The 23,405-nt window shown below is 47.4% G+C and overlaps 1 protein-coding gene across 1 annotated transcript; it reads left to right on the top strand.

Moving 5' to 3' along the window:
- The first annotated feature begins 1,063 nt into the window (after nt 1-1,063).
- Nucleotides 1,064-22,595, top strand: znf800b (zinc finger protein 800b). The gene is made up of 12 exons (XM_079294631.1): nt 1,064-1,174; nt 11,107-11,207; nt 13,335-13,659; nt 16,153-16,248; nt 17,094-17,237; nt 18,174-18,348; nt 18,544-18,712; nt 18,852-19,014; nt 19,129-19,493; nt 19,643-20,887; nt 21,036-21,155; nt 21,666-22,595. The coding sequence occupies exons 2-11, from the start codon at nt 11,148-11,150 to the stop codon at nt 21,135-21,137; spliced, it is 2,844 nt and encodes a 947-aa protein (XP_079150757.1). The 5' UTR covers nt 1,064-1,174; nt 11,107-11,147; the 3' UTR covers nt 21,138-21,155; nt 21,666-22,595.
- The last annotated feature ends 810 nt before the right edge of the window (nt 22,596-23,405 follow it).

Genomic DNA, 23,405 nt, shown 5'->3' with positions numbered 1-23,405 from the left:
CTGTACGAAAGGGAAAGTCATGAGGGAGTGAGGCTAAACAGTGACCGTTATCCGACATAAATAACTTAAGTTAGCTCACGTTACAACTATCGTCACTTCTGCTACTGCTAAATGAATGTAGCTAGCTTTACATTAGCAGCATGGCTAGCCGTGACTTGTTAGCGTTAGCTCAGAATCCACTTCGGTTTATTCATATTACGGTCTCGAGTTGTGTTTAGGTTTTAGGTTTGTTACTAAAACAAATAGTCAATGACAGTTAATGGTATTCTCAATTGGCCAAAAATGAGTGTGTTTGGTTGAACTGTTGATTGACTCGGTGGTGATGTTATTTGTATTGGCTTAGAGACAAAAAAACAACAACTGGAATCAGTATTGTGATTCATTTAGCTGAAAAGGTTTAGTCAAGGGCCCCGAGGAAGGTCTGCAGAGAACACTAATGAGGAATAGTTCATCAACAGCTGCTTCCACATCATGTGGACAGGACGTCCAAATATCATATTTCAATATTGAATGTGTCCTTTGCTTGTGAATGATGTTTTTGGAGACAATATTGATGCCCTGGACTATACAATGTACATGTGTCGGCCTATATTGTTTATGTGATGCCATTTACTTTTGCCCACAAAGTTCTGAACATCACTTTTAGTTGATGCATCTAATTGTTACTCTGGCGAATGAGTATTTATTTAATTGGTGATTTAAAGTATTTCAGCTTTTGTAGCTTTGGGAAGGGTGTATCCACCCCGGTGTTATTTTTGCGTCTGCGTCGTGGACTCTTGTGGAGAGCTCTGTGTCCTCAAAGGTTGCGCGTTTGGGGGGCGAGGGGGGAGAAATCGGCGCTACAACCGTGGCCTTTGGTTAAAACCTTGGAAATAATTGAACTTTTCTCAATTGAAAGATGTCAAACCCTTCCTTTCTTCGCAGTGTCGCCCTGAAGTACCGACATTTCTAGCTGGAATTGGACGTAGAGGGTGCACCTTTGCGCAGAGACCGGTTTCAATGCTGAGAGGCTCCTCTGGGTGCACAAAGACAGCGGCTCGCAGACGAACTTGTTCAGAGTGAACCGGGGACGCTGGGAGGCGAAATAAACAAACCTCCGGACACGAAGTAGCCGCGATCGCGTAGTTTCACCTCGTCAAACACACGATCCCACCACCCATCCAACGTTCACAAGGTAAGGACTTGTTTTGAATGCGTTTCAGCGGGACTAGAGGGCTGCGGAGCGGGTTAAACCTCCTTCGCTTTGGCTTCCCGAGCGTGGTTGTTTTTGCAGAAAATGGCGTCATCGCCCTCTTGTTTCTGCCTGGCCGCGGCGGGGAGAGGGATAGTTTCGGAGACTTGTAGCAGCCTTCACACGTCGCGTTTACCCCCTCAAAGATGAAATCACCTACTGCAGTGTGTTATATTCAACAGCAAACCGTCAAAACGCGAGATAGTTGGTGGTTTCGCTCGGTAGAAGGACGCGCAAAGATGGAAGGGTCACCGGTCCTGTGCGCCAAGCTGCTTCTTGGAAAAGGTGGCACGGAGCCGCAAAACGCAGCGTTTTATATTCCTAATAACGCCATCCTCGCCGGCTCCAGGCTCATTCACATGACCACGGATGCTTTGGTGTTAATACCAGGGTGGCGATGGACGTCTTTGTGGGAGCACTGCACCTTGTCTTTGTATGTATTTTATTCGGGTTAGCTCATTTTTACGCCGCACTCCCCTGCCATGCTGCAATCCGTACGAGGGGCCTCTCTGTTACGGCTCGAAAGCTGCATTTTGTACTTGGCTTTTCCTTTGATCAAGTCAAGCTGTCCCATTGTGGCTCAAAATAGTGGTTTTTAAGCGGACAATATAACCGTGTAAAAAGAGATTTTCGGGAATAATGGGGGCGATGCAAATCGTGCCATGAGAATGGCGACTGCCCTGCGCTCTGGTTCGCTGCCCGCCAGACGAGAACAGCCTGAATGAGATAAAAAAATAAAAGTATTTTGGACGAATCACATAGTTTGCACAAAACTGGGGAAGTCCGGCGCTGCGCAATGATTGTGCTCGCTGCTTTTGCGCAGGGCACAGTGGCAGCAGCTGCTGTAACCGCCGCCACCATTTCGCCGCGATATTTGTGTGTGTGTGTGTGTGTGTGTGTGTGTGTGCGCGCGCGTGTTGGCCAACCTTTTGTAAATAGTTGGGGACTCTTGGATAAAAGAGCACAATAGTATTCATGCGGGCCCTTTATGGCCTGTGAATGCGGTCCTAAGTCCCACACCGGCTGTCCTGTCTTCCCCCGTCAGCTACGTGCATGCGTCCTAGCACTGGCCACACATCCACCATAGCGAGGCCACTCTGTTCCCCGTGTGTACGCTCCGCTTGGTTCCTCCTGTGACCTAAAGTCGAGGGCCGATCGCGTGCCGAGTGTCACGGCGCGGGCCATCGCGATTCAAACCGAAACAATCCGACAAAACATCAGCCGGGGAGGCTGCACATCGCTCGACCCGTGCACATTTTTATTAAGTTTCCCGAGTTATGCAACCGCATCCCCGTAGAGCGAACCGCTCATCCGCCTTTATTTACCCGTTACCCACCACCGGATGAATGTTCGTGTGTAATATCTCGTGATTTGGACCAGTCCCCGCGGCGGCGACGCGGAATTAGGAAGATATGTCATTTGCAAATCACCCAGTGCCATTTGCGTCACAGCCCGCGGCCTCGCACGCCCATGGGGGGCGATGGAGTTGCAAATGGAGACCGTGTGCGTGTGCTGACGCTGCCCCAGCTGAAATGAAACTAATAGACACAGACCCGGGCGGCAATGATCGCCGTGCGCTTCCACGCTCCAGTTGTGCTCCGACTTGGGATTCAGTGTTAACGCGGAAGATCGCGCGGTTTCCTCGGGATGGTTACGTTCCCTCGCCCTGCCCGCGATGCGTAAGTGGATGCGTACACACGCTTGCTAAACCCGCTACAGTGGAGTATATCCGCCCGGCTCTCCCTCATGGCGCTAGGTGCATGTGGCTATGGTGGAGTCGCTCGAGTGTGGATAAACGTCTTTCCGCTGGACCGTGATGTGACCGTAAAACCTTCACTAACGGCGCAGAGAATACGGCTGGTTTACGTCTCGGACACTCGAAACTCGTTGTTGTTTCATCCACAGCGCGCCACGCGTTACTCGCATGGAGATGAGCAGGGCGTTTATATCCAGGGACGTTTTATTTGTTGCTGTTGCGCTTTTGGGCACTGCGCATGGTTTCATCCACCACAGCTCAGAGAACTTACTCACGAGGCAGAAAGTCTCGAAATTCTCATAACTACAAAGAGCAGATTCAGCCAGCAAGCACAACATGTGTAGGGTTATGTTGAGGGGGAAAGATGTTATTCATATATGATCAGTTATACCGGTTGGTTGGTAACACTCCCACTTCTTGATATAAAGTATTCTATGGTAAGCATTCAAATATAATATCTGGCTTTAAGAGAATATGACTGAACTGTTTGAATATGTTAAACTGCAGTATTATGGGAGTATTGCAAATCGTGCATCATATTTTAATCTGTACAATTTCATTTAATTGGACCATATTGTAATCTTGCCTAATGCTGTTGTATGTGGCTCAGCTATATATTTTGATCTAGGTGACAAATATGTAACTGTGCTTTGATAAAAAGTCAGGCCGTGTCTCCACTGATGTTCCAGGTGCAGTTAAAACCAAATCAAGGAATACAGATTAATACCCACACCTTGAAAATATGTTCTCAAAGGTAGAGATTCATAGACAACAACCTATGATAATGTACGGCTCAATTCAAGGCTCATTGGTGCAACTTGGAGCCTGCATGTGGCTGTTATTTTAGGATACGATTGTTTGATGAAACTTGATTTGCATTGCCTGGCTCAGACTAAATTCACATGTAGAGATGGCTCTACTGTACATGTGTTTACAAGTTGTTTAATCAGTTCGTACTTCTGACACAGCAAAGATGGCCAGTGTAACCTTGAGCAGGAGTGTGAATGGGTAACTAGGACATGAGTGTAGATCACAAAGTAGGTTATAAAGAACACAAATAAAACGGAAAGACAGATTGGCCCGAAGTTACCAGCACTGGCCGGTAAATATTTAAAATACTTTTATATATTTTTTGCTCCATATTTAAAATGTTGTTTGCGTTGTTTTGACCTCAGCTGGCCTCCGGTCATCTCGTGAGACTCGTGGGTTTTTAGTGACCTGAGTTTGTCCTCGCCTCTCTCTCCTGATGAAAGTTTCCCGGGTAGACCATCGCTTTGTACCAGCGTGGCTGCTGACTGCAACAGTTCAATGATGTCACCGCATGATTCAGTCGGTGTAATGATGTATTGTTGTGTTCACGTCACTGAGTCATCTCATCAAACCAGTGTGCTAAGTTAAGTCGGTCAACAAACCCATCAAGCTGCCGCTCATGGAGGTAAACAGAGGGACGGACGTTAAGGTGTCCAGCCAGTCAATAAGCAAGTCAACGACTGTATGTTATCTGTCAGTCAGCACGCTGCCGTCATACTCTTCGATGGTTCGGGTTAGTACAGGGAGAGATTCCCAGTTGCTCGCTTTTTTAAAATAATCTTTGTACATCACAGTAAATCAAGCTGATGCAGCTTATTGCAGACCTCAGAACAGCTTATGTTTCAATCTGTTTCAACTTTGTTGAGCACTTCATTTTTGTAGATACTGAAATTTGCTCTTTTCGAGGCTGAATTGGTGTTTGTATAATCTTGGTGCATGCATCACACACACCTCTGCATATGTGTGTCAGGGTAGGAAATTCACATATTTTTTTGGGGGCCATTTTTGCCCCCACTGCCTGAAATCCAGGGGCATTTTCAAAAAAATTGGGGGCATTTTTTGAAACTTGTGAAATAACATTTAACCTTTGTTCAAAATAATACATATACTTATTTAGGCTTACAATATATGAGCAATTGTCATCAAAAGGCAATGAGACTGTTAGGCAGTAGCCTACAGATTCAAAGTGTTTTCTTAGATTTATTTAACAAAAAACAAACATAAATCAGACAATCACATTCAATTTTAAAGAATCTTATTTCTTTGTGGTTATTTATTGTTATTATTAATTATTTTAAACAACTATTAACAATTATTAAGTCAACGATGCCTTGATTACATATACATCAGTCATTGTATGGAATCATTGACAAAATATATTTTTGTAGCACCTCAGATATTGTGATATGACCCATTTCTGTCCTGAACTTATGCATTAGTCATTGTGTGGAATTGTTGCGAAAAACTGTTTTATAGCACCTTAAAATTTTTAAAAATGTGCCATTTGAAGGTACAAATTCAGTTCAGAGTTCTTACTTTGTAAAATATCTTAATTGACTGTCAGTCAGGTATTATTCATTTCCAGCAACCCTCAAATCAAAGAATAAAGTCACTTTACGCACAATTTAGGTGTATTTTCCCTTTAACTCACGAGATGCAGGTGGCATGTTTTATACATGTTTTATATGTGAATATAATTAATTTAATCAAATTTCCATGATGCAATATGTATACTTTGTTGGCATCTTATTCTGAAAACCGGATGTTCGTCTGAAGAAACCGGATGTTGTCTCACGTTAATCTTTCCGGTAACTTTCAAAGTCCTTCGCTCGCTCCCGATCTGCGCCGTTTAAATGCGTTTACCGTGAATGTCAGCATATAGGTGCACTAACATGTAAGTGTCTGCTGAGTTGACCGCAGTCTCGCAGTCACAGGTCTGATTAAGAAGCGCTCCATTTTTTCCGGGGGCATTTTTTGCCCCTCTCCTCGTGATATCAGGGGCAAAATGATATTTCTTAGGGGCAGTGTTGCCCTTTGCCCTCGTGTACTTCCGACGCTGGTGTGTGTGATCTGTGTGTGTATGTGCACCACCACAGGTAATTCTCTATTTGCAGAAGAAATCTGCAGAGAACGATTTGTCGCCACAGTGATTATTATTTGGGAGTTCTCCAAATACAGTGGTGTGATATTCCCACACTCGCAATATCGCGCACACCTGGCGTGTGCGTATGTTTGCACATGAGATCACATGTTGTTGTGTTAATGTCACATGGGACATGACCGTCGCCCGCAGTACCATTAGACAAATACAGGGTGACCACTTCCTGGAGTCATTTCATTTTATTTATGTTTAATGTGTCAAGTGCATCAGGCAGCTCAGTTCAGCATGTCTAGCGTCCTCAGGTGCTGTTTGACACACGCGGTAAACTACAGCCAGCCAGACTCACCGGGTGAGGATAAAGTCTTGTCGGAGGACTCGGATAGTGATACCTGGGGAAAACACGTGGCGGTCGTTCAGCTTTCAGAACATATGCCATCTATCTTTTACATTATACGTTGTTGTTTTTGTCAAGTCTAACTTGATACGCCGACAATGAAAAGGCGACCGAGTACCGCAGCGTCGTCATATCCTAGATTTCCAACTTTAGGAGACCCAGAAGTAAACAGAACACAGACTCTACCATTCAGCAATGCGATGCGCGGGGGGGACTCTGTCGGCAGGCCGCACAGTCGTTCACATCCTACCTCGTGGTCAGGTGGTGTCGCTGGTGCGTCTGCCAGTAATCAGCATCACGTCAGTGAGTGTTGTGTTGTCCCTCCATTAGGAGGAAGTCCCTTCAGACCACCGCCACGCTGCCGTCGGAAATAACTAGGAGGAGAATCTATTGGTTCTCGATCCACGCAAACATGCATACAAGCATAGAGTATATATCATGGATATATGCTGTATATATATACATGCACCCTCTTACATGATGAAACATGACAGGCTCATGGTTGCTCGAGGCTCCAGAGAGGAGGAAGTTGTGCTGTTCCGACATGGATTCTCCTCATTTGTTGCCTCGGAGAAGACAAACGGGGATTTTCCTCCTAAAGTAAGAGGCGTTCCCAAAAGGGAAGCGCTTTGACAAATTGATTTCTGGTTGGCATGAATAATATTCACTGTGGATTATCAGTGGAGATGGAATTTAAACATATTTGCTTGTGAAGTATGTGACATTGGAGAAGATGTCATCGGGTGTATTTGTGAACTATTGAGCTCAGGAAGTAGCGTTGTTGCTGAGAAGGCTCAGTGTGTGAAAATGCCTTGTCGTTTAGCCTTAAATAATTAGTTTTTAGGATCGTCAGTCTCAGATGTTTTTATTTTTTTTATTGCCTCAGGCATTCAGTCACATCTCGCCCATTCATTTCATACAGGCTCATATTATTCATCTTTTAGCCATTGTTCCTGTGTTACCTTGCTCATCAACAGTTGTCCGTGTTTTCATTGACCTTTATGAAGTTGGTCTCTCAGCTCGTGTGGAACAGCGAAGTATTTTCTTCCTCACATTTCCACAGCACAACCTTTGACATCCAGAACAATGCATTTCTTTCTGCCGCTGTCGTTTGGATGTGTTTGATTCCTAAAAGTCAAAGGTCAGGACATCAATAGTCACTGCTTTTCAAGTATTCCACACCTAAACAACAGTACACGTTTGGAGCGGAATAAGATGGATGTTCAACGTTACAGGAATAGAATAAATCATTAGAAAGCATCCCGTCTGAAGTGTTCGGCAGAGTGAGGGGCTGCACCGTGGATGAACACCGTCCTGGGTTTGAGCCCGGGACCCCTCGGCTCTCATTATCTGAGTCCGAACAGGAGTCACCACTTCACAACCACGGCTGTCTGTTGCTACGGAAACCGGAGAGTCCCTCGTGTTAGTGTGCGAGCGTATTATCGGCGCATTTGTGTGTCTTAAATGTGTTTGCTCTGAACCTTTTGTAGCACATATAGCCTCTCTGGAAGGTATGTGGTCAGACGGTTGTCCACGCTGGGCTTTTTAAGCCCCGATCAGCACCTGTCAGGTTTTTATGAAACACCTTCTCAGCAAAGTAATGAGATGGTTGGGATTTTGCAACCTTCTTGGTACCATTGCGCAATTAAATAAGACTCACAATAAGCATCCCAGGACAATCACAGCAGTTGATTACCGTGTAAAAGGGCACCGTGGATGTAAACAAAAGCACTCTTTTGACATTTCTTATTCTGCCACAATTTGTTCTTAAACGGCACGTACAAGTGATTTCAGAGAATCTGTGGCATTCACCAATTTCTCCGCATTCGCTGAATTTTCTCTTCGGCATGAAGCTGTGCACCCAAGTGCAGAAGATGTGTCCTTTCTTCACAAGGGAAACACACTTGTTTGACTTTAAACACCTCAACCTGAGTGAATTTAGAGTTTGATTCTGAAATACTAATTCATTTAAAATATTCATACCAACGACCCGAGATACTTGCATTGGAGCAGTAACTCTTCCTTTCACTGCTGGGTAATGTTTTTGATTCATGATAATGACCAAATCTCACTGACTCAGTTCACACTGAGTCAGACATTGATTTCTGTCAAAGACCAGTTCTATTGATGCGTCGAGGTCTTCATTTTCAACTCATCTGATCTGTGATCATGATGTATTTGTAGTACCTGCTCATTAGTTTGACTGGGTGCTGGAGTGTATCTCAGCACGCTTCAGGTGAAACGCTGATCAACAGGTCATCAGGGGTCACAGGGCTAACAGGCTAACATGGGAGCATCGATTCCACTCAAGCTCACACTCTCAGCTAAGTGTTCAGCAGAGCTCCATGTCTTTAGACAGTGGACGTGAGACATGAGGAGAGCATGCACACCCCTCATAGATCTACTGAGGCAGATCTTTGCTGTGAGAGGAGAGGGCTAACTGAGGGATGAGTCCACTCCAGAGTCTTATTCCAACTCAAATTGTCTGTTATTTCTGTTAGATGAGGAAGTATAACCTTTCCTGACTTCAGTGGTCGGTAGGGTCGACACACTTAATTTCCCATTATAGCTAATGGCTAGTGTTAATCTCCCTCCCTGATATAAATAGAACCTGGAAAGGTGCATAATGCATTAATATCCCTCCTCTTCATTATTCTAGAATTTGAATTATTTTGATCTAATGGTTCCTCTTAAATTAATTGTGTCTAGATTTCAGTTAAACCTCAACCAGGCAGACCTGAGCTCTTCACAGGTCCACAAACACGTCCTCCGCCTGCAGCATCTCTCCGGTGTCTTCACCGTATACACACAGTTTGATGCAACTGTGGTTTGTGGTGCTCGGCGTCGGATCCTGCCACACTTTATGTCGAGTATAATCTACTGAATGTAGTACGCAACAAGCCAAGAGCAACGTTCATCCCCCACATTTGTTTTGAACGTTGCACTGTCTGCTCTCCACGTGACGCTCTGCTCCAACTGTGTGCGTCTCCATCACTGCAAGTCGCCGCTGCTGTTATTTTATTGCACCGTTCTTAATTAGTGTTACACTTTACGCTTTTTCTTTCAAAATTCAGGGACAAACTACACACTTTGGCTGGTTTTAATTCTGTGCATAAACTCTTCCTAATCACACGACGCCTCTTTATTCAGGAGCGTACCTGTGTTCATGAGTTACACAGCTGTTTGATTTCCCATCACAAGGCGATACGAGCGATGTGTCCGTCTGTCTTTTCATGCACGCGGTGTCTTTGTGTCGGCAGCGTTCTGGAAGATAATTTGTTCATCTGACCTGCTCCTCTTTGCTTCGCCAAGCAGAGCCCCGTGTACTGACTGTGCACGTGCTATTGGAACAGTTCAGCTGTATTGTCGTGAGACATACGTTGGGGGTAAACCCCTCTGTGGCCCCTTGCCTGTGTTCCCATGTTCGCTCTCTGTCTCGTCTTTTTGGAGTCATCAGCAGACTACAAAACTTTTAGAAAAAAACATTTGAAGTGTGCTCTTTGTCTCCCTCTGCTGGAGGTCAGGCGGGACCACAGATAGACCCGAGTGGAGGCCTGCCTGTGCAGAAGACGTTTGGCGGTATCGTGGTGCGTCGGTGTGTCTTCACTGTAGGTGCACGCACTCCAGTTCACGTTGTAATCCAAGTTTCCCCACAGTTGGAAGACGAGATATTATCAAAGATCAGTGCTTCCCTGATATTCTGCTCAGTTGTTCGTTGTCTTGCTTCTCTGCTTATTCCAGATGTCCATAGGATTAGGACACCTGTGGTGTTTATACACAAACTGCACGAAGCACCTCTTCTCTTTCAGTTATCAGTTGGTCCGCTGACCCGGGTGACAGATAATGATGGCCGTGTGCCGCTCAGCATGACGTCGTGCTACTAAACCATGTTGAACTCGTGCAGTGTCAGGTGCATGTGGCTGTCGGACCAAGATGTTGTAACGTAGACAGCCACTAGAGGGCAGCATCAACCACTGTATCACCGGTGATGTTGTCGTAGAAATCCATTCTAATCAAGTCGGGGGTTCGGGTTCAATAGTGATACGTAATTATAATAAGGGGGGCTCATAGACTGCTTTACATATGAACACTGTTTTGAATGTGTTGCCCACTCTACTGAGGAGACAACAGAATGAGAACATTTATATATATTACTATAAATGTAAATATCCATCCTGACATTGGTTATATTCCTGAGGAATAAAGCAGAATTAAGGAGGCTATACGTTGACCCCAAATCCCAGCACATAATTCAGAAGCAGCAGAAGTGACTCATGTGCTTCATATATACATGTATGCATATTTATGCATGCTGGCTACAACAGTACTTGTTCGTATATTGGTTTTTAATGCAGATCCCCGATACAGGAAGAGTGCTCCTGGCATTGTAAGGTCTCCTGGGACAAACCCAGATACCATTAGTGTTTGCTGGTAAGGCCAGAGTACTCCCTAGTGTGCCTCAAACACAGTAGGGGGGGTTAACATGGGTTTAATTATCCTGTTAGCAATATGACAAGCAGCCAAATTAGCATTCTGGGTAACAATTACTGTGACCTTTTTAAAACATTTCAACAGGTGCTCTGTGTGTAGTTGTACTGCAGATACACGTACATATGTACACACAGACAGGTAACGGCTTGCCATTTTGGTGTAAATCTATACATACGCGTATCTATTTCTGTATTTTGAGAAGCTCAGGTACAGACATGAACAAGTATTTTCTATATGTTAGCCCTACACCCAGCAGCAGCAGTGCTTCATGAAGTGTGGACGTGCTGGGCTCATGTGGGTTGTTGTTGTTGTTGTTGTTGCAGGCTGCAGGAGTGTGCTGGAGCAGAAGGCCCCTCTTGGAGACATGGTGAAGGTCCAGAAGTCCACCAGGAGGAAGAGCGCCCACTGTCTCCGCAGACTGGAGGTACTGGAAACAAACCCGACTACAATGCCTGCATGTTACTGTCTCGTGTCACTCCCTTCACTGTCAGCCTGTGGAAAACATACATGTCCTCCCGGGTCATTAACCCTCAGCTCTGTATGCCAATACTTGTTCTTAGGGAAATTACAGCATGTTCATGCCACAGCCGCTACCTCCACGAGGGGTTTACAGTTTGGGCTCAAACGCCGGACAATACGATGAAAGTCACAGTATTGAGATGCATCCACATACTCCCCTTCTAGGAAGCACCTCAGAGACAGCTGTTGCTCATTTAATGCGATGCACTTTGTTCAGAAAGGATTCATTACAGTCTGTCAGATCGTATTTGTTTCCAGGATCATAATGAAAACATCAGATGAGATTGTACTTTGCTATAAGGTATATTCCATTTGATATGAACATGTGTGAAGAATGACTAACAGTTGAGAATATCCACCCTGTTCACTGCAGGTCTCAGCACTGTGTTCTTTGTTCCACCTCGTGGTCTTATTGAGCAGTAAGTGGAAGTTAATGGCGAGTCCACCTACCAATCAGTGCCCTTGTCATGCTTCATGCTCGGCCCTTCTCAACGAACAATAACATGAGGCATGAACAGTTGATTGACAGTCAAGATGTTGCAGTTTTGTTCTTCTTGCCATAGTAACACAGACATTTTAGATTTGAATGAAATAGGTTTCATTATTTCCCTAAAGAGCACGGCCCACTGGTAAGCAGTGTTTGTGTGCAGTGGCTGTGATGGTTCGTGTGTGTTGCACGGATGGGTTCGCTGAGCGTAACACACCGTTCAGCTGTTTAATGGTCATTTGATTACGCCGCGGTATGCACAGTGCGTTTGTGTCCAAGTGGCCCACTTGTCCTCGCCGATGTGCTGTAACGCGTCCGAGCGGCGGAGTCATTTATCCCTCTTCAAGGGCAGCGGGGGACGCGAGGGGTGAGGGAGACGGACACGGAGAGAAAATGAGGATAAATCGGTGGATGGGAAGGGAGAAAAGACCGGGGAGGTCTGGTCAAGAGACACAGCTACACACACACACACACACACGGACAACACACTCGTAAAGACGGATGTACGTGCGCACGCGGGAGGGTTGGTGTGGAGTCACTTATCTGCTGAAGGGTGGCTCTGAGTGACAAGGTTAATGTCCCCCTACAAAGTCTGTGGGTGCACAGGAGACATGACAACACACACACACACACACTTACACACTTGCTGTGACACCTCATTCTGCCCGACGATATGGATTTTGTTTTTCCAGCAAAGGGTGTAGATTCATTTCACCTAAGATGGGCACTCTGTCCTCCCTTGGGTTCATGCCAGTGTTTCTTTATTTATTCATCATCCGTTTGTGTGTGTGTGTGTGTTTTATCTATTACTCATTTGGACTAGATTGTTAGCGTCTCTCTTTCTTACACCTGTTATGTGTTGACTTTGACCATTTCTGACTTTGGCGCCTCCTAGTGGCAGTGTGAGGAAACCATTCACTGTGGCAGACGGCAATGTCTGCTGCTTCCCTCACCACCGATACATCTGAGATTATTGTCTGAAAGATAATACGTTGTTGTCCACCTAGACGCAGCACGCAAACTTTCCCAAGCGCCTTTCTTTTGTTTTATTTGGTAAGTATCAAGTTCATCGCTTTAGTGCAGTACTACCTCGACATTTACAATCTGTCCCACGGACACAGGACGTCTCAACATCTGGCTGAAAGTTCATCCAAATCGACGCGGCCTGATCGAGCAGTAAAGCTCCTGTGAGGGATTCACAGAGCTACGAATCCATTCATCTTTGTTCTGACTTTGTTTAGTTTAGTCAGTGAGGCTTATTGCTACCTTCCCACAGCTTCGTCATCACCGCAATCACAGCGCGCAGGTTAGGGTTGCTTAGTAACGGTAGGTGCAACAGGAGCGCAACGTCTCAAGCACCTTGGATGATTAAAAAAAAAAGGGATGAAATTAGCACAGCCGGCATTTTCCAGTTTTTAGATGCAACATGTTGTTCTACAAAGACACTATAATGGCATTATTTGAGTCCTTTTCCTCCTTGTGTTTGTGGATCTGCACCGTGCTCATATGTAGCTCATATCCTCATGTCTGCTTCTGGTCCCACAGAGGGCTGCTGGTCAGACAGAGATGGAGGAAGGCCCGCTCCAGCCAGGCCCCCAGCACCCACCACCGGAGGAGCCCCGAGGAGGAGAGCAGTCCTCCGATCAAGCCCAGCTCCAGAGCGCCGCTCCGGCTGAGGCGCCGTCGGAGAACTCTGACCAGAAGGAGACTCCGATGGAAGACCAGGACAAGGACGACACCGCGGCCCAGCTCCAGGCCAAGCCTCTGTGGAAGCCCATCCCCCCTCTGCTGCCCGAGTCGCAGGGGAGCGGCACCGGCACGACCAGGGACCAGATCTGCCAGACCGAGACCAGCGGCGGTCATAACACAGGTGGGTGAAGTTTTCCTCCCACTGCACTTCCTGCTGCTTTTGATTCATCCCCCCTCGTCTGTCAGCCTCTAGTGGAGCTTCACCGTCAGAGCGTCAGAGGATGACATCACAGGATGACACATCACAGGATGACATCACACACACACACGTGTGTGTGTGTGAGGAAATGGAAACCGAAGGAGGCTCTGCGTTCAGCGTGCACTGCTGCTCGGCCTAACATGTCAAACATCATGAAAATAACGTAAAATTTGTATCATAAAAAGAAAAGAAGATTCTGAAACGATGTTGCTTGAATGAATGGATACATTGCTAGCCGAGGTGTAACAACTTCATCCATAGAAATGTTGCTGAGGTTGATCTTGTCTTGAGACGACTGGCTTTGATTTATTCCCTCAGTTGACAGCTCGTGTGTTTCCTGACCCTGACGCCGAGCTACCCCATTGATATTGGATTATAAAATCTACTACATGGCTATTAAAGCTACATTTTTGACGCTGAAATGGTTGCTCCTGAATGCTGACATGTTTCCTTCCTTTTGGCCTGGCTTACCCATATTCCTCTCTTCTTTTCCTTCCCCGTAGCGTTCCTCTAGAAACAGATGTAGATGTCTTGATTCACATGCAAATCTAACAGTGCTGCTGAAGGAAGACGCCACTCATCGTAAAAGGAAGCTGTTTGTGTGGACCGGTGTTTCTGATTGGCTGACCTTTGACCTTCTGGCAGAGGGGGGGGCGGGGAGGTCGGCGGGTCGCTGACTTGCCCCGCTCGGATTATAGCCGAGGAGAGGTGTGGGGGGGGGGGGGGACACACTCTGCCACACATTCATACATAATCTCCATCTCTCTCTCTGACACACCCACTCACACAGTTGTCATTCACACTTCCAGCTCTCTCTCTCTGTCTGCGTCTTAGTGGGTGTGTCAGTCTGTGTGCTGGTCTTTTTCTTCTGTCACAGACACACACACACGCACACACACTCTGTCATGTTGCACTGTTTACCCTGGAGTGTGGGTTTGTGTTCTTTTCAGCAGATATGGGGCCAACAAGGCTCTAAAAGTGCACCAGTCTCCAGAAGTAATTTAATCTTTGATTAGAAATAAGTCATTAAATATTTATGTTGGCGTTAATTCAAGGTGCTACGTCCGAAAATGTCAATGGAGAGCAAGCGGCTCGTAGCTAACAGCGCTAACAGCGCTAACAGAGCTAACAACGTTTACCTGAGGCTACGCTTCCGTGACGACGCTGTCAGTCGGGACCCCGTTATCAGCTGTAACCGACGTATGAGAGCAGCCGTGAGCTAACCAGTGGGACATGCTCACATGCACTAACGTGCACTGAAAAGACGACATCTTGGCTGAACATAACTTTTAGTTTGCAGGCTTTAACAGAAGCGGGACGAACGGGGGACATTTGTCACAGCTGGAATCTGTTTGATTCAGAGCTTTGTCCCCGACATCTCTGCTACAAAATGCTCTTTTTGTTGCAGACGTAGCTCCGTGAGGTCTGTGGTGCTGCGTGTGAGTGTAATCGGTCTGCTCTTGCTGTTTACGTCTCTGTTTGAATGGCCGTTGCACTGACATGTTAACATGGCATTGACGCTGAATGAAAGAAAAGGCATGAGAACGGGTAGACCGAGAGCACTTTACCTCCCGGTGATCCCAGCGTGTGCATCATGGAGCCTGCTATTTTATTTTAAATGTTTCGTCCAAAGGATCAATGTAAATGTTGCCCTTATAGGACTGCACAATGCATATAACTGTTATCTGAATATGGCCGACTTGCAATTTTGAAATCACAAGAGGCACCGTATTTGTTAAAGTCGAAATGTGTCAAAGTGAATATTTTTGCGCGTGAGAGATGTCCTGGCCTGCACAGCGTAGTTAACAGACTTAAGATCTTTGTTTGGCACAGATCCCCGCAGACATCTCACCAGAATATTTGACGATTTGGCAGAAGACAAGCTGCCTTGTTTAGCAAAGAAGAAAAAAAACACAGATTTTGAAATAAATCTCTGTTCTAAATGATATGTATTGCACATACCGTGGGTGATGCGAGATTATTTCATTTTTTATGGACTAGTACGGGTTGCAGGGAGAGCAACCCCTGATCAACAGAGTGTACGAGGAACCAGAAACATGACGGGTGAAACGTGATGACAGTGGAGATGGCGTAAAAGCGGGTCAGTGAATCAAATGACATCCCGAGCAGCACCAGGGCCGCGGTGCTGCTGACCCCGCCCCCTCTCTGATGATTGAGGTCGAGCCAAAAGCAAAACATTTTCCAACACACATCAGCACACTTCCTCCTGGTCACATTACTGTTTAGGTCGTATCAAACACTGTTGGACCCCCCCCTCTGCAGTATACTTTGTGTCCTACCAGGTCCCCCATATCCCCAGGTGACGGTGTGTGTGTTTCTCCAGGTCTGTCATCCTCTCATATAATTATACGCCAGCTTTGATAAAAAAAAAGCAATCTGTGTGTCTCTCTCCAGGTCTCTGTGTGGAGCCCGGAGATCCTCCTCTGCTCCAGCAGCCGCTACAGACCTCCAAATCTGGCATTCAGCAGATCATTGAATGCTTCCGCTCAGGTTCGTGTCTGTGTGTTTTTTGTATTTATTGTTATTTAAGATGCAGACCCGGCGCAAGTGTTTTTGCCAATGACAGAAATGATCTCAGTCTTTATATCTGGCAGCGTCTAAAGCTGAACCACCAAGATGCAGACCCCTTCGTTCTGTAACAGCAGCTCCAACAGCTCCGGTTCCTGAGCTCTCGAAGTACGCAAAGCATCTTATTCTCTCGTCGTCGCATGTTGTGAGCCAGCCGAGTTGAGTTTCAGCGCGATGACCAAAAGCTCCTTCGAGGGTTGAGGCACTCATTGGTTGCCACCGCTCCCAGGCAGAGCCAACATTTCGTGGGTCAGCGTGATTATCTCCTGCTGTCATCCTTATTGCGCCAGTGGCAAAAGAGCAATAGACGCACAAGGACACACAGTTCTGAAATGCGGGAGGACATAACAATGTGTGTTGTGTGTGTGACATCACGAAGGTACGGACATCTGTGCGAGTCACCGTAACGGTGTTTCCTCAGTGATTTTGCATGAAACGTGTCGGCATGCTCACTACAACACCGGAACAAAGGGAAGGTGATGACAGCAGTGACGCAGTCATCACCTGGCTGCTTTAAAATGTCAGTGAGAGAGGTTCAGGAAAATGTACCTTTTGGGCATTTCATACAGACTGGAATCGATCATCTCCTCTCTGTTTAAAGGAATACTTCACCCCCAGAATAATCATTCGTGTATCAATTACTCAGCCTGTGTTACCTTGAATTTGTGAGGATTTGTTCTCCTCACATGTGACGTGGTAATATGTCCGATAATTCTCCCTGGAATCACTAAAGGTAGTCGTCGCTGCTTTTCTCTTTCCTCTCGCAGGCACCAGCCAGCTGAAGCACATGCTGCTGAAGGAGGTGGACACCATCTTTGAGTGCAAACTGTGTCGCAGTCTGTTCAGAGGCCTGCCCAACCTCATCACTCACAAGGAGTACTACTGCCTGTCACAGCTGCCTGAGCCCGACGGTTAGTGATGCAGCACCGAGCCAAGGCCAGAACCTGTGTGCATGCTGAGAACATGCACGTGCAGATTTGTACCGATCACATCAAACAGACAAACAGAGACTCCTTGAACACGGCAGGAGCTCAGCACACACACACACACACACACACCTATGTTCAGAATCATTGATTACTTTCACATCTCCTCAGGCTTCTCCACATTTTACTTTCATGTTCTTCCTCTCCATCTTTCCCCTACTCATTGCTCTCCTCTTATCCCCTCTGTCTGCACACAGCATTTGATGCTTTGATGTGGCAGCATGTGTGTTTTTATCGACCGGTACTTCTTATTCGCCACCAAACGTGTCCACACCTCTATTCTGTGCTGCTCAGAAGTGTTGGGAGACTCTCCTCTCCTCCTAAAAGAGAAATCATTGTCAACACAAACGGTGTATTGTATTTTCGCACCGTTTTATCCACTTTTCGTGATTGTCGTTGTAAAAAAAAATGAATTCATTCCACCTGCTTGCGTGTTTAATTAAGTTGTCCGTCGGCTTAATTATTCTCAATCAAGAGTCCGTGTCCAGTGACGGAAAGTGTCGCGTAATGTTATTTTGATAAATGACTTTAATTGGTGTCTGTTTTTCAGCATTGAGACGCTGGGCATCAATTGTGTGGTTACTAATAATCGAGCCCCGACAGTGCAGACTCCAGCGAGGATTTGTGGTCCATTTTAAAAGTGCCTGAAAAATACAGTTCCTCTCTTCCCATCCTCTCTTCATCCTGCTGTAAACAAAGAGGAATGTCCACATAAAGGACGCTTCAGAGAGGCTTGTTCTGGCCCTAGTTTTGTACGAGTAAACACATTATTGTTAATAATAAAGACTGAACCGAATCGTTACTTTACGTTTGTTTTAAATGTTCTCATTGATTTGTTTTTGATTGTTTCTCATTTGATAGGTTCATCGGGGGATGACAGACAGAGCGCAGCCATGAAGGATTTATTGGAAGCCATATATCCCAGAGTCCCGGACTGCGTGGTCCGCCTGGAGCCCATTCAGACCACCAACAAGGCCGTGTTCCAGTACCTCTCCACAGAGGAGGAGCTGGCTAGATTCCCATCGCACACACCCAGGTAGGTGCTCTGGCAATTTGGTTAGGTTTTCCATAGAGGAACACAACACTGAACACAAATCCAGTTTGTGCAATGTGGTCTCTATGGACCCCGACTTCTTGTCATCTAAAGCTCTCCCCACGCGAGCGGGCGTTTCTAGGCTTCTCCCAGCCATCCCCGTGTCTCTTGACTGTTTCGTCTCGACATCCTTCACAGTGCCAGAGAGAGTCCGGTAGCGTGGGAAGGAGAATCGGCGGAGGGCGTGGACAACAACCAGCCGAGCCAGCTCGCAGGGCCAGAGAGCCACAGCAGCCCGGGACAGAAGGCCGAGGAGGAGGCCAAAGAGGAGCAGCCACAGCCTGAGGACGAGGCGTCCACGAGTGGGGTAGGTGACTGGATAGAAACACCTCTTTGCTGAGACATGATGCGTTCTCACATGCGAAAGGTTGATCTAGTTTCCCACATTGCCTTGTTCATCACACTCAGTCAGTCTCTCTCTTCTTGGTTCTCTCCCTCCCGTCCAGGTCGAGGATGTGACGATCTCCTGTTGCCTCTGCGGTCAGGACTTTAACTCGCGCCGCAGCATCCGACGTCACTGCCGCAAAATGCACCAGAGCAAACTGGAAGAGCTCCGGAAGTTCACAGAGACGCGCACGGTTCCCACCAGCCTGCTCTCTATGGTGAAAGGTAAGAGTTCATTCAAAGACAAAGACTGAAAGTGGTGATTTAGGAACCCACCACAACAAAGCGGTCGACATGTTGAACTAACTACAATCGCTGTTGTTGTTGTTGCTGCTAAAGGCCGGCCGAGGACTCTGAGCACCCCCACTGGAAAGTCCTGCCCGGTGTGTTTCAAATCCTTCGCCACCAAAGCCAACGTACGTCGCCATTTCGACGAGGTGCATCGCGGCCTACGGCGGGACGCCATCACACCCAACATCGCCTCGCGGCCCGGCCAGCCCTTCTCTCTGGAGGCCACGCCCCCCAGGAAGAGCAACAGCTCCTCTCCAACACGCGGCAGCAGCTCCAAGACCGCCCCCGTGACCCCGAAGACAACGCCTTCCAACCAAACCCCGTCCAAACCGCAGAGCCAGCCCCCTGCCTCTCCACAGGCGGCCCCGACCTCGACTCGCTGCACGGTCTGCAAGAGGAACTACAGCTCTCAGGTTGGTCTGGTGTCCTGCTGGCAGCCTCAAACCTTCCTTAAAAGTCTGAGGTGCAAGCAGGAAGAGGTGTTCTTTTTAACATCTTAAATGGGTTGTAATGACTGTGGAGGAAAATGTATTCATTTTTCAAATTCTTGTGTGTATTTCAGCTCATGTTGAAGAGGCACATGCGTATTGTCCACAAAATATTCAGCATGAAAAGTAACAAGTCCGCGACCACGCCAGCCCCCTCCACTCCGGCAGCCACTCCGAGCATTAGCGACGGCAGCGTAGGCCCAAGCAACAATGTCTGCGTGAAAGAGGAGGCAGTCGAGCCCTCAGATGAAGACGAGGAGGAGGAGGAGGATGAGGAGGAGGAGGAGGAGGAGGAGGAGGAGAAGGAAGACGAGAAGGAAGAGGAGGCCGACAGCAGTCCGGCCCCGTCTCCTAGCGAGAGCCCCGTGCCGGCTAAAGCTGTTCCCGTGGCACAGACCGCCCCGAAGGTGAAGGCAGTGGAGGCCCCGTTGAGCCCAAAGATGACGCCGTCCGTACCTTCATCATCCTTGCGTGGCAGCAACACGTCCGGCGGGGGCGGGCTCGCCAAAACAACCAAACTGTCGGTGGGTTTCGACTTCAAGCAGCTCTTCTGCAAACTGTGCAAGCGGCAGTTCAGCTCCCGCCAGAACCTGACCAAGCACATCGAGCTGCACACGGACGGCAACGACATCTTCATTAAGTTCTACCGCTGCCCGCTCTGTCGCTACGAGTCGCGCCGCAAACGCGACGTCCTGCGTCACGTGACGGTGGTCCACAAGAAGTCATCCGCGTACCTCGGCAAGATCATGCCCAAACTGGAGAGCCGGGCGGTGAAGAGGTTAGCCGAGGTCGTCCTCAGCACTCCGACCCCCAACAAGAGGCCAGGCGGCGCCAAAGAGGAAGTGAACGGGCGTCACGCTCCTTCGTCGTCCTCCTCCTCCCCTCCTTCGCCTCCCGTCACTCGCAAGCAGGAGTGCTCCACAGCGGCGCCCACCACCTCGTCAGCTTCCTCCTCCTCTTCCTCTTCCTCCTCCTCCTCTTCCTCCGTCCAGCCTCCTGCCGCCGTCACTCGGAAGCAGCAGGACGTGTCATCGCCAGCGTTGGCCCCGTCCCCTCCTGTCACCCGTAAGCAGGAGAGGCAGCAGACCCACCAGCCTCGCCCCCTCAGCCCCCCGCTGACCCGCCGCAGTGAGAAACACACACACCAACGCAACTCCTCCCCCGCCGTCCCGCCCGGCAGCCACACCCCACACACCCGGCGGCACGACGCCCCGTCAGAGAGCAGCGGCGCGGGGTCGTCGTCCTCCACCGAAGTCCGAGTCACCAAGAATTTCTCCCTCCACGCCTGCGACCAGTGTGGACGGGCCTTTGCCAAGAAGGTATTTGATTTCTCATTGTCTGCATTCTGCACACACGTGGCATTGAAGATGTGTCAGCTGCTAGTCTGATCCATGTAATGAACTGTAGCGCGTGTCACTGTGTGGATCGATTGAAAGTGCCGCTCTTGTCTTCGACTCGTTCTCTCAGCTGTACCTGGAGTCTCACAAGCGAAGTCATCGCAACGCGGTGACGGCGGCCGCCAGCAGGAGGAAAGGAGTCAGCACCCGCTCCAAATCCCTGGTCTGGTGACGCACACACACACACACCGTAAGAACACGCAGGTGTCCCTGCTGTACGGGGACGCTGTCTACTCGTCCTCCTCTCATTTTGCTCTCTGTTTTCTCCCGAGTCGCACTGGATTTCTTCCCGTCTTGTTTTCTCTCTGCTGCTGCTGCTGCTGTGTAGTCACACACCACAAAGCGAGGCGGCTCTGTGGTGTGTGTATTTGAGCAACTTAGTTTGTGTGTGTGTGGGTATGTGTTTGTGTGTGCGCTTGTTACAAGAGAGGTGTGTGTATGTTTGTGTAGAAGACCATTCCCTTGGGCAACGATAAGACACCACAATCATTCTGCAGGCTTTAATTGACCACTGAGCACGTTGAGCAGCTGTTTCCTACGTTCTCCCTCTCGCTTTACTTTTCCGTGTATCACACTGCTCATTAGAGATCTTCCTCTTTTCTAATTGTTGCTCTTTTTTTCCTGGGTCTCTCCTCTTTCTTCCCTTCTTCTCTCTCTCTCTCTCTCTCTCTCTCTCTCTCTCTCTCTCTCTCTCTCTCAGTCAGCTGGGGATAATGGACCAGCGAGCCTCTAACAATGAAGAAGCCAATCAAAACTGACGGAAGGAGCACAGAGCAGCGATGACAGAAACAAACAGAAGGAGTACGATACAGGAGTGAAGTACAACGGATTTCCACCTTTTGCTTCAGAACCAAATATATTGTTTGTATCGGACATTTCTCTTTTTTTTGGTATTTTTTGTATAGTTTCATTTTGAAGCCAGCCAGCTTGCTGGACGGTGGCGCTGCTATCCTCAGAGAGACTGTTGTGAATAGAAGACTCACTGCTACTGTATGCAGTATATTTACCTACGACGGCATGTGTATAGATCCAAAGGCAGGTGGCTGATTTGTACTGTGAGTGTGTGTGTGAGTGAGTGTGTCTGTGTGTGTGTGTGTCTGTCTGTGTGTGTGTGTGTGTGTGTGTGTCTGTGTGTGTGTGAGAGAGTGTGGGATCAGAACTGGATCGTGACCTCCACAGAAAATCGACTGGAAACCTAATTGTTGAATTTCTTTTCTTTTTTTGGAGAACGCAGAATTCGATTGGACCGTTGCATTCCTGAACAGATGCACCAACCGTATGTGGGTCCTTGGCTACTTCTATAGTGTTTTTAGGGTGTTAGGGATACATTCAAGCTCGCCTTCATCTTCTCGTGTAAGTGTTTCTACTGAGAAGCAAACTGATCAAAAGTCCACTTGTAACATTCTTCTTTATATCTGCGCTAGTGACCAACAGCAACTGGAGTGAGTAGTTTATTATTTACAGGGAGTAGTTGAGTTAAGGGAAACCCCAAAGTAAAATCTTCCCTTAAAATTGTGTGTTCGCTTCGAAAGAAATCCTCTGATCGACCCTGTTTTCTCTCCATATATTAACAAATGGCATAAAGTATGAAGGTATGAAATAAAACAAGGCCACGCAGTTATGACTTAACATTTTTTACAAATGCTTACAATGTAACAGCTCAGTTTGACTGCTACCTCTAAGGTGCACTAACACGGTCAAAACATTCACACTATCAAATTAGCACCATTATTCCCCCCCCAGATGCAGAGATGTGTTCATGTGTGAGACTCTAATTGACAGGGAGCAGAAAAGATGGGATTGCACAAAAATATCAATAAGTAATCTGTGTTTGAATGCATATTTTTTCGCGGCCGGGCTGCTGTTGGTGTTGCAGTAACAGCCGTGGAAACCATTAACTGGAAGTATTTGTTTTGTGTGTTCAACGAAATATCGACCGCAGTCATCTTGCTTGTCGCGAAGCAGGAAGCTGACCCCGAGGCGACACGTCTCTCCGCTGTAGTGCCTATGAGCAGCAGGTGTTCGGGTGCTAATCCTCCTTATTTACAAAGGGCCAAAACAGCAGGGAGGCTGTCACACGAGGCCCTGCTGAGCTCAGCAGTTCTGTTATCAAAAGGTAAAAGTTTACATTCAACTTCTTTGTTCCATTCACAACAATTGTACTGAAACTTAAAAGGGGGGGGGGGGGGGGGGGGGCTGCATTTGTTTGATGGCAGCGACGGGTACCCCGAGGTAGTCTGTGAAACACTGGCACAGGCGTGATCGAGGAAGACCAAATGTAGATATGTCTTAATGTTCAAAGAGAAAAGCCATGAAATGGAAGAGAAGCAGAAAAGGAAAAGGAAAGACCAAACTTTATTTTTTATAAGTGAAAGCTCTACTGCGACACGGTCTTGAGAACATGTATATATGGATTATAAATAATAGTTCTAATAGTCAC

The sequence above is a fragment of the Melanostigma gelatinosum genome (assembly GCF_949748355.1).
Source record: "Melanostigma gelatinosum genome assembly, chromosome: 22".
Classification (NCBI taxonomy): Eukaryota; Metazoa; Chordata; class Actinopteri; order Perciformes; family Zoarcidae; genus Melanostigma; species Melanostigma gelatinosum.
The sequence above is the reverse complement of the archived record's forward strand: the minus strand, read 5'-3'. Positions and strand labels throughout refer to the sequence as shown.